This window comes from Botrytis deweyae, assembly GCF_014898535.1.
Source record: "Botrytis deweyae strain B1 chromosome Unknown BDEW_006, whole genome shotgun sequence".
In the NCBI taxonomy this organism is placed as follows: Eukaryota; Fungi; Ascomycota; class Leotiomycetes; order Helotiales; family Sclerotiniaceae; genus Botrytis; species Botrytis deweyae.
In genome coordinates this window covers 749074-764463 of record NW_024066213.1, presented here as the reverse complement: position 1 = coordinate 764463, position 15390 = coordinate 749074, and the positions used below count along the sequence as shown (strand labels likewise).

The following is a 15390-nucleotide window of genomic DNA, read 5'->3' as shown; positions in this document are numbered from 1 at the left end:
ATTGGACCGAAAAGGTATGGGGAATGGGGATGAAATTATCATCATAGTGTACTTATAGGTTACCAGCGAGCAATCGTCAAATATTGACTTTCAATGATTTCTGTCAATGAGGAGTTGTATTTGTATGAAGATATGCGTTCTTTGCTTCTTATGTTTGAATTTTATCTCTAGAATGAACGTAGGACGCGAATCGCTTTCATCGGAGTCTTTCGGGAAGGAACTGGGAGCTCTTGCACTTTCTTCTCACTAACCTTTAAATATAAATCAACAAACTAATATAAGATTCAAGCATCTCTGGAGAGTGATATTTCACACGTACTATTCCAACAATTATAATATCCATCCTAAGCACACTAATCCCACCTAAAAGTTTCCACCCAAGCTTCGGGCAAAATCGCTTCAATAAAGCATCTACCACGTGACTTACCATCGGCTCGAAAATCCAAACTTCCGGGCACCTCTGCACAATCCTGTCATTAAGCTCTCTTACTACCTACCATCTCCCCTCCACAAACGGACCAATTGAGACGATAAAATCCGCAAATATGCTTTCGAGTCGAACTCTTCTCCGCGCCCAAAAGGCAGCTGGCGCCCCAAGGGTCTTGACCCAGGCTGTCCGAAATTATGCGGCTCCTGCTGCGGTGGATAGCAAGCCCCCAGTCGCTTTGTATGGTGTCGATGGTACTTATGCTAGTGCTTTGGTATGTGTGATTTCTTTATTTGGGGCTTGGGAGAGGAAGTGCGGGGGTTGAGGAGGAGGTTCCCAGGGAGGGTGGAAGGGTGGAAGGGTGGGAGAAAGTGGAGGGGAAGGATGGACATGAAGGAGAGGAGGAGGGGATTGTTGATCATGAAGGGCAACATTGACACTGGCACTATCACCCACACCAGAAACGTAGCTAACTATCGATACCCTACAGTACACCGCAGCTAGCAAGACCTCTACTCTCGACAGCGTCGCCCGCTCCCTCCAATCCCTCCACAACGTCTTTCAAAGAGACGCCAAGCTCGAAACTATCATGCGAGCACCCACTCTCTCCGAAGCCGACAAATCTCAAATCATCCAGGAGCTCCAAAAACACACTGGTGGTCAAGATAAGGGTGATACTGTTAAGCACTTCTTGGAGACTTTGGCCGAGAACAATAGATTGTCGCTTTTGAAGGGTGTTTGCGAGAAATTTGGAGAGTTGATGGGGGCTGCTAGAGGTGAAATTGAATTGATTGTTACCAGTGCTTCGGTGGGTTTTACTCTTCTTTATTTCTTGGGATTTTAGGATAGAGCTAGGGAGTGGGAGTGGGAATATTGGTGAGGGGTGATCATGTAGTGAAGCTCTGGGGAGCAATAATGGCATATCTAAGGAAGAGCCAAAGCTAACATAATATCCGCCAAACAGCAATTAGACTCCAAAACCCTCAACCGTCTCGAATCCGCCGTCGCTAAGTCGCAATACGTCGGTCAAGGCAAGAAGCTCAAGGTTACCAACAAGGTTCGTTACACATACTCCAATTCCACGCCTACTTTCCCCTCATACACTTTAACACACGTTTTCCCCTCCCTACCACTACCATCAGCACCAGAACCATCAAAAAGCTATTGCTAACACACCTCAAGGTCAACCCCGACGTCCTCGGTGGTCTCATTGTCGAAATCGGCGACCGAACCATCGATCTCAGCGTCTCCAACCGTCTCGCCAAGATGAACAAGTTACTCACTGATGCTTTGTAAACTCATCGCCATCACAAACCACACACAATGTTTCTCACGATTTTCAAAAGTTTCCCGGAATCATCGGTTTCCGGAATGAATGAGATGTTTTCCTTGGGCTATTTGGTCAACGGCTTGGAGGAACGGAGAGGGAGAGAGTGGAGCGCAATGCTTGGAAAAGGGGTGTAGGGGAACAGAGTCGACATTCACCTAAATCTACCTTTACCTACCTGTACATGAGTAAGAATAGAAATGGAATGGAGTGTTTTCTCACATGATTTGTTAAGAAGATATGCTGTACTAGCTGAAACAGATAATATGATTACATGTGAAGCGAAGAAACTTGGTATGCTCACCCGATGTCAATAATTTCTCGCAATCTTCTTGGTATTTTTCAAGGTACTGCACTCCCAAAAAGGAAGCGAATCATGATTAACGCATTTGCTCTCTGTTTCATAGCTCGCTTAATTACACGCATGCACCTATCTAAATAAAATCTATCTACCAGAATTTTTTGAACCCTATAAGCTCCGCGCTAGCTCTTTATCTATGTGTTTTTTTGCTTTGAATATTGATTGTCTCTTACGCATGCACGCCGGTTTTCTACTTCTCTACTTCCTCTAGACTCTAGCCATCTCATCTTCTATTTATCATCTCCCTTCCCTTGACTAGTCCTCATCCAACTGCGCCTCAAACTCATCTCCCACGTTGTCAGCCCACGCACTGTCATGACTTCTCACTCTATGCAACTGTTCGCTAACATAATTGGCCACATGTCTATCAGCCTCCTCCCTCTCTCTCAATCTTTGTTCATCCATGGGCGCTACACTTCCTTCTCTCTCACGTTGTTCTTCATCGTCATCATGTTCGTGATCTCCGAAATCTGAACGTGCACCAATGGAACGAGCAGTTGAAGTCCGACGGAGATGATATGGCTTTGGGGATTTTTGGGATTTGTTTGCTCCACCTGCAACGTGGCGGGTGAAGATATCGTCAAAGTAGTGGTTCATTCCTGAAGAAGGGGTGCGAGGGGTTTGGGGGAGACGGCAAGAGATTCTGGATTTCACATTAGTACTTTATTTAGAATCGAGACTTGAGCATTAGGAAGTACTTACCCAGTATCGTGAATCATCCTGGCAATTAAACCAGTCCAACCGCATTGATGCGTAGCACCCAAACCACGACCACTATCACCATCAAAGAACTCATAGAACCACAAGTTGTCCTTCCAGTTGGGATCAAAGTCCAGGATGTCATTACCATCGTTAATAGCACGACGTCCGTCATCACCACGAGCCATAAGATGTTGAAGACGATGCTGGATCTCTTCGGAAACATGACCAAGATGCATCATATCTCCTGATCCAGTAGGACATTCGACTTGCAATGATGGCCCATAGAACATATAGAAGCGTTGTAGAGACTCGACGAGTAGGAAGTTGACACACAGCCAAATTGGACCTCTCCAGTTACTGTTGCCACCAAACATACCACTGTCTGAATCTCCTGGTACGTATTGAACACCGAATTTCTGGCCATTTACGTCCATTGATACTGGGTTCTTTTCGTGGTATTTTGACAACGATCGAATACCATGTTCACTGAAGAATTCATCCTCATCCAACATGCGTTTCAAGATCTTCTCAAGACGATCTTTGCTCACAAGTGATAACAAGATTCGGTTGCCCTTTCCTCTCTTCTGGATACTAGCCATGTTACGTTCAGCAACGTCATGTCGGTTCTCTACAAACCAATCAACTCTCTTTTTAAAGTTTGGTAATTTGTTGATGAGCTCTGGCTCCAGGGTGAGAGTGGCGTATAATGGAATCAATCCTACCAGGGACCTGACAGGTAATTGTTGGGTCCATGGTCCACCATAGGAGATAGCATCATAGTAGAAACCATCTTCGTCGTTCCACAAAGATTTCTCTCCAGAGCCAGACTTGTAAGTCATGGCATCACTAATGAGCATGAAATGCTCGAAGAACTTGGAAGCGATATCTTCGTAGATTCGGCGATGCTTAGCTAACTCCAATGCAATGTTTAACATGCACAGGCAGTAAAAGGCCATCCATCCGGTACTGTCTGCTTGCTCTAAAGTACCTCCAGTTGGAAGCGGCTCAGAACGATTAAAGAGACCAATGTTATCCAGGCCAAGGAAACCACCTTCAAATACATTCTTTCCGTCGAAATCCTTGCGATTAACCCACCAGGTAAAATTGAGAAGTAATTTCTGGAACACTCGTTCCAGGAAATCGAGATCTTGACGTCCATACAACTTTCTCTCGATTTTGAATGTTCGGAATGTGGCCCAAGCATGTACAGGTGGGTTGACATCTCCAAAGTTCCATTCGTAGGCGGGAAGTTGCCCATTGGGATGCATGTACCATTCTCTGGTGAAAAGATCCAATTGCTTCTTAGCGAAATCTGGATCAATCATGGCAAGTGGAATACAATGGAAAGCGGAATCCCATGCTGCGAAGAAAGGATACTCCCAAGAATCTGGCATAGATAAAATATCATCCAAATACATATGCTTCCAGTTTAAGTTCCGAACAGCTTTACGGTCGGGTGGAGGTGGAGGTTGGGCTGGGTCGCCATTCGCCCACTGGTCCCAGATGAAGTGATAATGTTGTTTACACCACATCATACCAGCAAACGCTTGTCTTTGAATGTTTCGAAGATCGTCAGCCATTGGCAAAGGACTGATTCGGTAGTAAAACTCGTCAGCTTCATCCTTTCTCTTGTCCATAGTGTTATCGAATTCTTCTTCGTCCAAGTAATCTGTGTACTTTTGGGACATTCTGAATCTGACCACAGCACACTCTCCTGGTGCCACTCCGCCACCCTCGTTGAAACTGTACCAAGCTGCAGACTTGGTTCCGTGTTCCTTAGGGTTGATTGCCTTCTTTTCTCGGTCTACGATATAACGATGGAATGCATCCTTGACATATGGTTGGGCATTCTTTCCCTTGTACAAGAGGGCATTGTTTGTATCGTTCTCCGTGAAAATCAATTCAGGTTGAACATCGACACCACTGGGTCCAACACCCGGAGAAGGAGACAAGATCATGTATCGTTCGCCTAGCTTGTGATGACGAGCGTGGGCGGCATTCTCGCCAATCTTACTGATTTTTGGCTTCTTGTCCTCGGCCTCATGACCCCAAGCCCAAGTATTTCTGAACCAGAGATGGGGAATAATGTGTAATGGTGCTGGCTCGGGGCCCCGATTCCACGCGGTCACTCGGAAAAGGAGCTCGTCTGGATTCTCCTCATCTTTTGCAGTTTCAATGTAGATATCCCAGTATCGGTCGTCATCGAAAATACCAGTGTCCAGAATTTGATATTCATTTTCGTCTTTCCCTCTTTTGGCGTTCTCTGCGATCAAATCCTCGTACGGGAACTTCTTTTGGGGGTATTTGTACAAGTATTTCATGTAAGAATGCTATGTAGATTTGTTAGTCTTCCTGAATGTAATCAAAGCTGCTGGGTACTTGACTAACCGTTGGAGTGTTATCAACATGGAAATGTGCCTCCTTGATACTCTCTCCGTGATTTCCTTGTGGGTTCGATAATCCGAAGAGACGTTCCTTTAAAAAGTCACTGTATTCTGGTCAGTTTCCAAGCATTATATTTACAAATTGCAAATGCTATACTTACTCTTCTTCGTTCCAGAAGGCAAAAGCAACGTTCTGTAAACCATGTGTATCCGAGACACCGGCAATACCATCTTCTCCCCATCTGAAAGCTCTGGATCTTGCATGTTCATGAGGGAAATCTGCCGATTGTTAGGGATGCACAAAATGCTATCGAAAAGGTTGGAAGTGAAACTTACGACTCCACGCATCTCCATCGGCACTGTAATCCTCTCGCACTACAGATCGATGTCAGTCTTGATAAGCTCACAAATACTTTCCGAGAGAAATACCTGTAGCCCACTGCCTCTCAGCAACGTAAGGTCCCCATTTCTTCCAATACTTTGTTCTCTCACGGTCCTCCTTCAAGCGTTTCTCTTCCTCCGACAAATATTCATGGGAATCGATTTGTACCATGGTGAAGTTGTGGTGGGGTAAGAGTTGACAATGCCGATCACAGATATTGGTTTCACTCGATTCGCAGATAGCGGAATCTCAATCAACCAACCGTCGGGTTCTTGAAGACTGTTGTTGATTTTGAGTGAGTGCGGTTATGTCTTGGGAAGAGATGTCAAGAAGAGGGAAATAATTAGTGTCGGCGCATATGGCAAAGGTAAAAGGGACGGGGGGGGGAGGGGGGAGGGTTAAGGAAGCTAAAGACTGGCGTGAAAAGGTGTGGTGTCACTGGTGTGCTACTTGAGATATGCACGCAGATAGGAAAACTCGATCTGTTTCTTACACGAGTAAGAAAGGAATGGGGTAAAAGGGTAAAGCAAGGTTATGAGCAATGAGCATGCAAGCCATCGACGATTTAAGAGGATGGTTAGTTTCTGATTCTTAGTTTTATCTGTCTCGTTCTAGATGTATTTGTTGGTCTTGGGTGGCTGAGGGTGGATGAATCTTCATATTAAAAATATCAACTTAGGACAACAAGGGTGGAGTGAAGGGAGGGGAGGGGAGGGGAGGGAGGTAGGTAGGTGCGAGGGAGGTAGTAGGTACTAGGTAGTAGGTAGTAGGTAGCTAGGTACTAGGTAGCTAGGTACGAAAGCTTCGGTGTGCATGGTGGGTGCATTGTGCAAGCGGCTATCTGGAGTGACGTATTGAGTGAAGTTTGACTTTTGACTTTGAGCTTCACCCAGCCGTTTCCGAGTTGGCGCCACCATTTTCTGTGTACGTGCGGATTGTGTTCCTGGTGGATTGGCGGTTCGAAGAATATCTCGAAGGATATCTCTCAGTAGTCGCAAACTTAATTCTCTTTTATAAATTCTAATCAAATTGAGACTACATACCTACCTACCATCATACTTTCACGACCCTTCAAGATCTAAATGATATAACAACACACAAGCACGCTCACGACGAGGTGAATCCTCGGCAGGCCTGAGTTCACAGTTCACACACGGATCGGACCTCTCCACTCATCCAGGTTTTGAAAATTGGAGAAGTTGGAGGAGTTGGAGGAGTTGGATGTCGGTCGGATATTGGATACTTGGAGATATATGAGGGAAAGTGGAGTGAACCAGGTTTAGAAAAGATCTTTTTTAATCTACTCCGTACTCCTCCGTGCTCCTCCGTGTTACTATCTTACTATCGACTAGGTACCCCACTAGATTTGTTGGATTGCAAAGCCTCAACAACAAATAACGACAACAACGACAACACCCAACGCTAAAGAATGAACAATTCATCGTGACTACGAAATGATTCACAATGGGCGTCGTTGGGCTTCATTGCATCTTAATGAGGCAGAGAAACGTTCTTTTCACATCTTTTTCCTTTTTTCCTTTTTTCCTTTTTACCCCTCCATCTTTCTTGGGATCCATCCCATCAAACGAACTCGAAGCATGGACTCACCTTAGCTAAGCAGCGCAGCTTACTTGACAACGAGAGGGGCTGGCTCGCTGGATAGAACTTTTCATCTCTTCTCGAGGTCCTTCCTCACATACATTTCTGGTCAGGATCACGTGCAACATCAATCACATAAATCACTCCTCGAGACTTAGGTATATCACTCCCATCAAGCTGCCTCCAAGGTTTGTACTGGATGAAATACGATGTTGGTCTCTATACCAAGTCAAACACGAGTCTCGAGTCTCATAGTGGGTCTGTAACATTAAACATGCTAGGTATTCCACACATTCTATCTCGGTCGTTGAAAGGTCACCATATATCAAAAGAGTGTCGGACCTCCTTAAGAAAATAAGAAGTTCGCACTATGGACAGAAAAGCAAAGAAATAAAATAATAATTCCTTCATATGATGCCTACTTCTAGTGAAGAGCAATTGGATCCATTGAAGTGCACGTGAAGTGTTGATTAGTCAGCCTCAAATCTTCACATCGCGTCCTCATATACTTGGGATCGCCTGCAGAAATTTCGAGACAAGACATCATCATTATCATATAAACATTGCTACATCCGAAAGATCGATTCCTTGACTCCAATGTCCGATAGAAAGCAACAGATGAAAGCTTAGGTCATATTGCTACCGCTCAGTGGCGCCGAGGTTGAAAAAATCGTGTACATGCCAAAGATCTCCAATTATCCGAATATCACTGCAGTCCCTCGTTCAACTGTTCACATGCCTCACAAAAATGAGACGTCAGTGCTTGCTACTTCCTGAAAATATCCTTATGCAAGAATTGATGAAAATGATGCTGATTTTGACTCTCACGGCTAACCATGATAAAACAGCACTGCGGAGGCGGAATACCATATCAATGGATCAACGGGCTATCAAATCAATGTATGCTTATCAGCTTCGTCAAAATTGACGATCTATCAAATTGTCCTGTATCTTTTAGCTTCTTTCTATCTACAATTGAGGTTCATTCTAAGAGATCACATTCATCATGTGCTTGCAACATTGTCCTAAATTCTCTCAGGACTTGTTTCCTTTCTCGGACCTGTTCACAAGTGGACAAAGCCATTGCAGTGTCGAGGATCGAATAACGTTCTTTTTGTTTTCGTGGACTACTTCTGGCTTTGTCCATTCTAGGTCAACCTTTGTCGGCCGCTCAATATCAAAGAGGTACTCTAGATATCAGATATTGAAACTATTTCTCAACAGTGCAAAGACAAAGAAGCCATGCGCATTTATTATGCGTGTGGTTTTCATGCTTGAAATCTACATTCTCGAATAATTCAGCTATCTCTCTCGAACATCGATACTTCATAACGATTTGCAAAATGTCAGGTAAAAAGACTCTGAGGGAACAATTTGCAGCCATCCGCGCTCGCGAAGCAGGCAAAAGCAGCAGGCCCACTACATCCAATGAAGAAGAACAAGACATAACCGAATCTCCCGTAGCCCAACCCGAAGCTGCGAAGCTCAACCCCCATGGACGTGCGGGCAAGCAGAGTGGGGAACAGATGAGAGCTTCGTTGACAATAGCTCGGATAGAGCAGCGAAACAACGACAATGAATTGCAAAGCATCAGAAGAAGAGCCACGGTGTCACACGCCCAACAGAACCGGTCTCTCTTCTGGAGACTAGCAAGACAAACAACGATACCTCAGGCTGAAATACGGACAGACCTTGCACCAGAAATCGAACAATTGAGTTACAAGTTGGAAAGTCAAAACGAGATTCTCAGAACCTTGGGTGAAAATACCGATAAACACACCGAGGACAATAGAGTTCTAAGCAGGGCAGTCGACGAAAGCATTGCCAAAGCCAAAGAATATCAAGCCAAAGTACACGAGCAAAATTTGCTAATAGCTCGGTTGGAAAGCGAACTTGCAACTATTAAGGCCAAGGCTAGTGCGTTGCAGACAAGCAATGAAACATGTTCTGTAGATAAGATATCCAAAGATGAGAAGATCACAAAACTTTTCAGATTGTTGGCCGAAAGCAATCGACAACTGCGAGAATCACAGGAAGCCAGAGCAGCAGCGCCAAAGTCTCCAAGTCCTTCCATCGATGCAGCCCATATCCAGAGTATCAAAATCAAGGATAGCGCAGCCGACAAAGAAGAGATCACCATCTTGAACTCGAAAGTTTCAGCGCTTGAAGAAGAGTTACATGCTGCAAGGGTGCAACTCAAAGAACTAACTCTCAAAGCAAGACAGATGGCTGAAAATCACGCAAACGAGATGGCAGAGCTCACAGAGGCAAAAGATGATCTTTCAATCGAAATGACTTGCATGAAGCAAAGTCTGATCTCCCAGAAGGAAGCTGCTGAGAAGCAGCTAGAAGAGATGGGAATTCTTGTCAAGAAGCTCAAGCTGGAATTAATCGAAAGCAAGGGTAATTTCCGATCTTGGTTGCGGATCAGACCTCCGCAAGGCACTCTCGGCAAGCAACCTATCTCTATCAAGGGTGGTGATTCTGTCGAAGTCCTTGATCGACATGGCACTGCCAAAACCTTCAATTTCGATCGTGTCTTTGCCCCTGAAGCCAACAACGCCGTTGTGTTTGGTGACTTGAGCGAAATTCTCGAAGCTGCCCTTCAAGGCTACGATATTACTATCCTTGCATATGGACAAACTGGCTCTGGGAAAACATATACCATGAGTGCCATGCTCGACATGGCAATGGAACAAATTTTCACTCAGCTTGCCAAATCCTACGGATCAGACTACAGCGTCCAGGGCCGTTGCATCGAAGTGTACGAACAAAAGGTCTACGATCTTTTCAAGCCAGCACGCGAACAACTAAAGGTATCAACCGACTGCAGCGGCATGTGGCCCATCCGTGACCAGTTGCTTCAAGTACACACTGCTCCTCTCCACAGCCTTGAATCCGTTCAAGAAATGGTCCAGGAAATAAACAAGAATCGTACCTCAGGTCAAACTGCGAAGAACGACACTTCATCCCGATCTCACATGTTTTTATCCTTCCAGGTGAAAGCATCCAAGACCGAACAATCAGGCGCCATCACCACCACCCGTTCCGGAATCACATTCGTTGATCTCGCCGGCTCCGAATCCTTAAAAAATGTCACCGATCGCGTGTCAGAAACTCAGGCTATCAACGCCGAACTTTCTGCACTAAGATCGGTGCTCACATCCATGGGAACAAACCAACCGCGAATTCCCTTCCGCGACACACAACTCACTAGGTTACTCCAAGACGGCTTTACAACCGGCAAAGTCCTCTTCATTCAAGCAGCTAGTCTGGGCGAACTGGAGGAATCGATCCACACGATGGATTTTGGAGGCTTGGTTAGTAAAGTGACGCAGAAGAAACCGGCGAAGAATGTGATTACAGCATTTGCGGGCACGGAACCGGCTGCGGCAGGAGAAGGAAGATCAACACCGACCACGCCGACGACTCCGACCCCGATGAAATCGGCGGCGGGTACGCCTAGTACCAGAGGTGCTAGGGGTGGCTCGAGAGGTGGTGCTTCGGGGAAAAGTACACCCACTCCGAGAGGGGGCGCGAAGAAACGAGGGGTCTGAGAGGAGACGATGATGATGATGATAAGGGGATTTGGGTTTGGAGTTAGGGGATTTGATTCTTTCGGATGGACTTGCATTTCTTTTTGTTGGTATTTGTTCTTCTTAGAAATTGGTTATGAGGTAGAGAGTATGATTTATGTATAAATATAAATAAAGTATAAATGTAAAGTATAAAATAAATCGATTGACAATCTATTTGATATGAGGAATTAGATGTAATAGTATTAGTAATAGGTATAATAATAGATAACAATAGTTAGATAATAATAAATAATAAAGAAACATAAGACTACTCTCTAAATTGTAATTTACATATCCGTATCCGTATCCAAATACCTACATATATATAAAATCCAAAATCTCCCTATTCCAATCCCAATCTCATCTATAGATAATAATATTTATATTATACTCGTATACAGATGAGATTTTATATACTCATACCCCCTCCCCTCCACCCCTTAGAAGTTAGAATATCTCGCTCTTTTACTTTGATTTGAATTGTATACCTACTCTTTTATATAAATTCGGCTTGTAGGAAAGGATATAAATAGGAATTATTAGTTGTGGATAGTTGTGAATAGTTGTAAATATTGAATATATAATAAGTACTCATCTACCCCCTCTGAACGAAATGAACCACACATCAAACTCGTTAAAATCAAGACTTTCTTTAAAACACTATTATTTCAAATTCGAAAAATAATTTGAGATGATAAAATAAAGTAAATAAAATAAATAAATAAATTGAAGACACTGTTACGAGCATTGATATAATATGGAATCGATATCGGGCCGACTGTTAATCTAAAAGCAAAAAGTTTTCATATATATATAGCTTCAGGAAAAAGATTTCAAAAAAATTAATAAAAAATCTTATTCTAAGCCTATACTTATATTCTATACTAATTATCATCTTACATTAATTCTAATAATTCTTTTTATTCAATTCTTTAAAGCAAGTTATTGATTAGTTTTAAAAATAACTTTAAAAGCTTTAAAAAACAATTCTTTCGAAAATTTTATTTTAATTAAACTACAATATACCTACAATATATATACAATATACTAACGGCATACAATCAATATTATTCATCATTATAATTCTTATCTCATTAAATTAAATTAAAAAAAAAAACTAAAAAAAGAAAATGTCTTTATAATTCAAACCCTCAAAATGTCTATAAAGCATTTATTATAATATACTATCAATATCCCTTTAAAATAAAATATTAAATAAAAGGGAAAAGAAAGAATATTAAAAAGGAAAAAAGAAAAGAAACCTTTTCGACAAAGCAATTACAAATTCTATCTTATATAATGCCTGCGAGATGCTAGTGGTGCACTTATTTTATATTATCGAAAATAATGATTACCTTAAACATTTTTCAAAATATTTAGGATTTTCAGGACTTTTGGGATTTTCTTGATTTCCTTTAGGTTCTAGGGATTGACGGGAAGTTATTAGAGCTTTGTTATTTTATAAAGATTTCTATTAAAAAAACAAAGCCCCTGTGTAGTGTTATACAAAAAGAAAGGTTTAGCTAGCTATTTCATGGTTAATCAAAATTATTAATTAAAGCCAATTATAAATGATTAATATTATATCGAATAGCTTATATTTTAATCAAAAACAAAAATATTATTTACTAGAATTGTCTTACCCTAATAGATAAATATAAATCAAATAGTTTGTATATTAACTAAAAATATATTGAATAGTTTGTATTTTAATCAAAAATAAAAATAGTATTTGTTAGAGTTGTTTTATTCTAATAGATAAATACAAATCGAATAGTTTGTATATTAGTTAAAGATATATTGAATAGTTTATATTTAATTAAAAACAAAACAGTGTCTTGCTGGAGTTATTTTACCCTAATAAATAAATGCAAATAGGCCATTTTCAGGACTTTCAGGATTTTCAGGCTTTTCTAAGACTTTCGGGATATCAGATCTCTTCCAGATATTCCGGATTTTCATTATTTTCAGAATTCTTTTTAAACTTCAAGAAACCAATAGGAAGCTTGTAAAATTCCGCTATTTTCAGGATTTCTGTTGGTTTGAGAGAGAGATACGGAAGACGTAATTCCCACTATATATAGGTCTCTAAATATCTATTTATATTCAATCTAAGGAGTTAGTTAAATAAGGGAAATAGTAGGCTTTATGTAGGTATTATTGAAAAAGCTAGTCTCCTTTGCTTTCATCTAATATCCTTAATATAATTATTATTATATTAAAGTGAATCCTTTAAAATAAATTCTCTTAAATGAATTCCTTTGTTTATATATTCAGAATTCTTTTTTATAGTTTCAAATATAATAATTAAAAAGAAATTTGTGAAATTATAAATATTCTCTATTTGCTAATTAAAGTCTCTAATCTTTTACTAGTAAAACCAATTTTTTCCTTCCTTTAATCCCATTCCACTTACTTTATTATCTTAATATCAATCTTATTTATATTAATCAAAAGAATTGTTGATATTCTTATATCTATTATTATCTCTATAAATCTTAGAAAGATCAATAAAACAACAACTCTAATTGCATTAATCATGTTCCCAGTAATTGGGACAATCAAAATGACCCCTATTCCCACTACCTCTGCTACCACCTCTATTACTACCTTTGCTACTACCTCTGCCACCACCTCTACCGCCTCTACCGCCATTACCACCTCGGCCACTACCATTATTATCATTATTATCTGAACCATTATCATCATTAAGTAATTCTACAAAAGCATCAATCAATGGAACCCTTGAACCTAATAAAGATATATTTCATATATCCCCAAATTAAAATAAAGATTAAAATAAAACTAATCCTCTCATTATATCAAAAAAAAGGATTAATATAACTTTATTAAATTTCAATAAAATTAATTGATTAGCTATATCACCATCTTTAGATTCAGGAAATTCAGCTTATAATCTCGAATCGAATCTGATAAAAAGATAAACCCATTTCGTTAATACAAATAGTTGTATTTCAGTAGACTAATATTCCAGGAATTGATTCGTAATCTAATCATAATATTTATTATAATTAAACATTTTTATAAAAATATTTTCGATATTCATATTGATATCAATATAAACTCCATAATATTATAGAATTATACAAAAGTCATATAATATTAGCTTATCAATATTCCTTAATATACCTTTACAAACACAATTGAAATCAGATATAACTATATCCTAAAGAAATATATTAATAATCCCTATATCCAAATATACAGTTTTTCTAAAAAGAAAATATTCATTAATATAATACTCTATTCCTAACCTAAATATATATCCTTTATAAAACTATTTGATTTTATTGAAATCCTTTAAAAAAGTATAATCCTAAAGTTCTCCTTTGAATCTCAAATCCTTAGTTTTCTAAGCTTTTCTTTTTTTAATTAATATTTTGTTAAAAGGAATATAAAAGTCAAAGAAAATAATGAAATAGGGATAAAAAGAAATACTAATCAAATTTAGATCTCTATAAAGAGAAGTATTGAAACCTGCTTATAAAGAATCAATATTATCAATCATTATATCGATATATCTTCCTATACCGATAGATTGATCAAATAAAACTAGTTTCTTGTTAATATCGGGTTTTTTATCAGAATTGAATTTCTTGCTAGCTTATTTAAAGCTAGTATTAGTATTTACCCGAAATATCATAGTGCTAATAACAGGAAGTAAAAGAAATAAAAGTGAAAAGGTATTTCGAATAAATAAGTTAAATAATTTGTAATATCACTAATTAATATTAATTTGAAAGAGAAATATAGAAAATGTAATTCCCACTATATATAAACCCCTAAATATCTATTTATATTCAATCTAAAGAATTAGCTAAATAAGGGAAATAGTAAACCTTATATAGATACTATTGAAAAAACTAATCTCCTTCGCTTTCACCTAATACTCTTAATATAGTTATTATTATATTGAAGTAAATCCTTTGAAGTAAATTCCCTTAAATGAATTCCCTTGTTCATACAATTTCAGACCTTTTTCAGAATTTTTGGGATTTTTTTTGAATATTAAAAAATTAATAGAAAGCTTATAAAGTTTCACTATTTTCAGAATTTCAAACCTTTTTCAGAATTTTTAGGATTCTTTTTAAATATCGAGGAATCAGCGAAAAGCTTGTAAAGTTTCACTATTTTTAGGATTTCAGGTTTTTTTCAAAGTTTTCAGGATTTCTTTTGAATATTAAGAAATTAATAAAAAACTTGTAAATTCCGTTATTTTCAGGATTTCGAGTTTTTTTCAGAATTTTTGAGATTCTTTTTGAATATTGAGGAATTTGTGGGAAACTTATAAAGCTCTGTTATTTTCAGAATTTTCAAGTTTTTTCAGGACTTTTGAGATTTCAGATCTTTTAGGATTTTCGGAATTTCAGGTTTCTTCCGGACATTTCGGATTTTCATTATCTTTGTTACGTAAGCGGACACAATAGAAGTTATAAGCTTTACCACTACACTACACACACAATCTGTCCAAAAGGCACAATATCAGAAATCGAAGTCCTAATAGCTTACTACTATATATATACCCTGTAACAATCTTCGGGATTCCTTTTAGGTTTCAAGGAATCAGTAGGAAATTAATGGAATTCTATTTTTTAAAGATTTTAGAATT

General features: G+C 39.3%; 3 protein-coding genes across 3 annotated transcripts; 2 read left to right on the top strand and 1 right to left on the bottom strand.

Moving 5' to 3' along the window:
- Window positions 1-545: 545 nt before the first annotated feature.
- Window positions 546-1723, top strand: EAE98_003440 (uncharacterized protein; the record flags this gene model as incomplete). The annotated part of the gene is made up of 4 exons (XM_038951060.1): window positions 546-701; window positions 918-1235; window positions 1392-1484; window positions 1610-1723. The coding sequence occupies 4 exons, from the start codon at window positions 546-548 to the stop codon at window positions 1721-1723; spliced, it is 681 nt and encodes a 226-aa protein (XP_038812524.1).
- A 647-nt stretch (window positions 1724-2370) lies between these two features.
- Window positions 2371-5754, bottom strand: EAE98_003439 (uncharacterized protein; the record flags this gene model as incomplete). The annotated part of the gene is made up of 6 exons (XM_038951059.1): window positions 2371-2758; window positions 2818-5147; window positions 5206-5305; window positions 5363-5480; window positions 5538-5576; window positions 5631-5754. The coding sequence occupies 6 exons, from the start codon at window positions 5752-5754 to the stop codon at window positions 2371-2373; spliced, it is 3099 nt and encodes a 1032-aa protein (XP_038812523.1).
- Window positions 5755-8525: 2771 nt separating this feature from the next.
- Window positions 8526-10739, top strand: EAE98_003438 (uncharacterized protein; the record flags this gene model as incomplete). Its single annotated transcript, XM_038951058.1, has 1 exon — window positions 8526-10739. The coding sequence occupies one exon, from the start codon at window positions 8526-8528 to the stop codon at window positions 10737-10739; it is 2214 nt and encodes a 737-aa protein (XP_038812522.1).
- Window positions 10740-15390: the final 4651 nt, after the last annotated feature.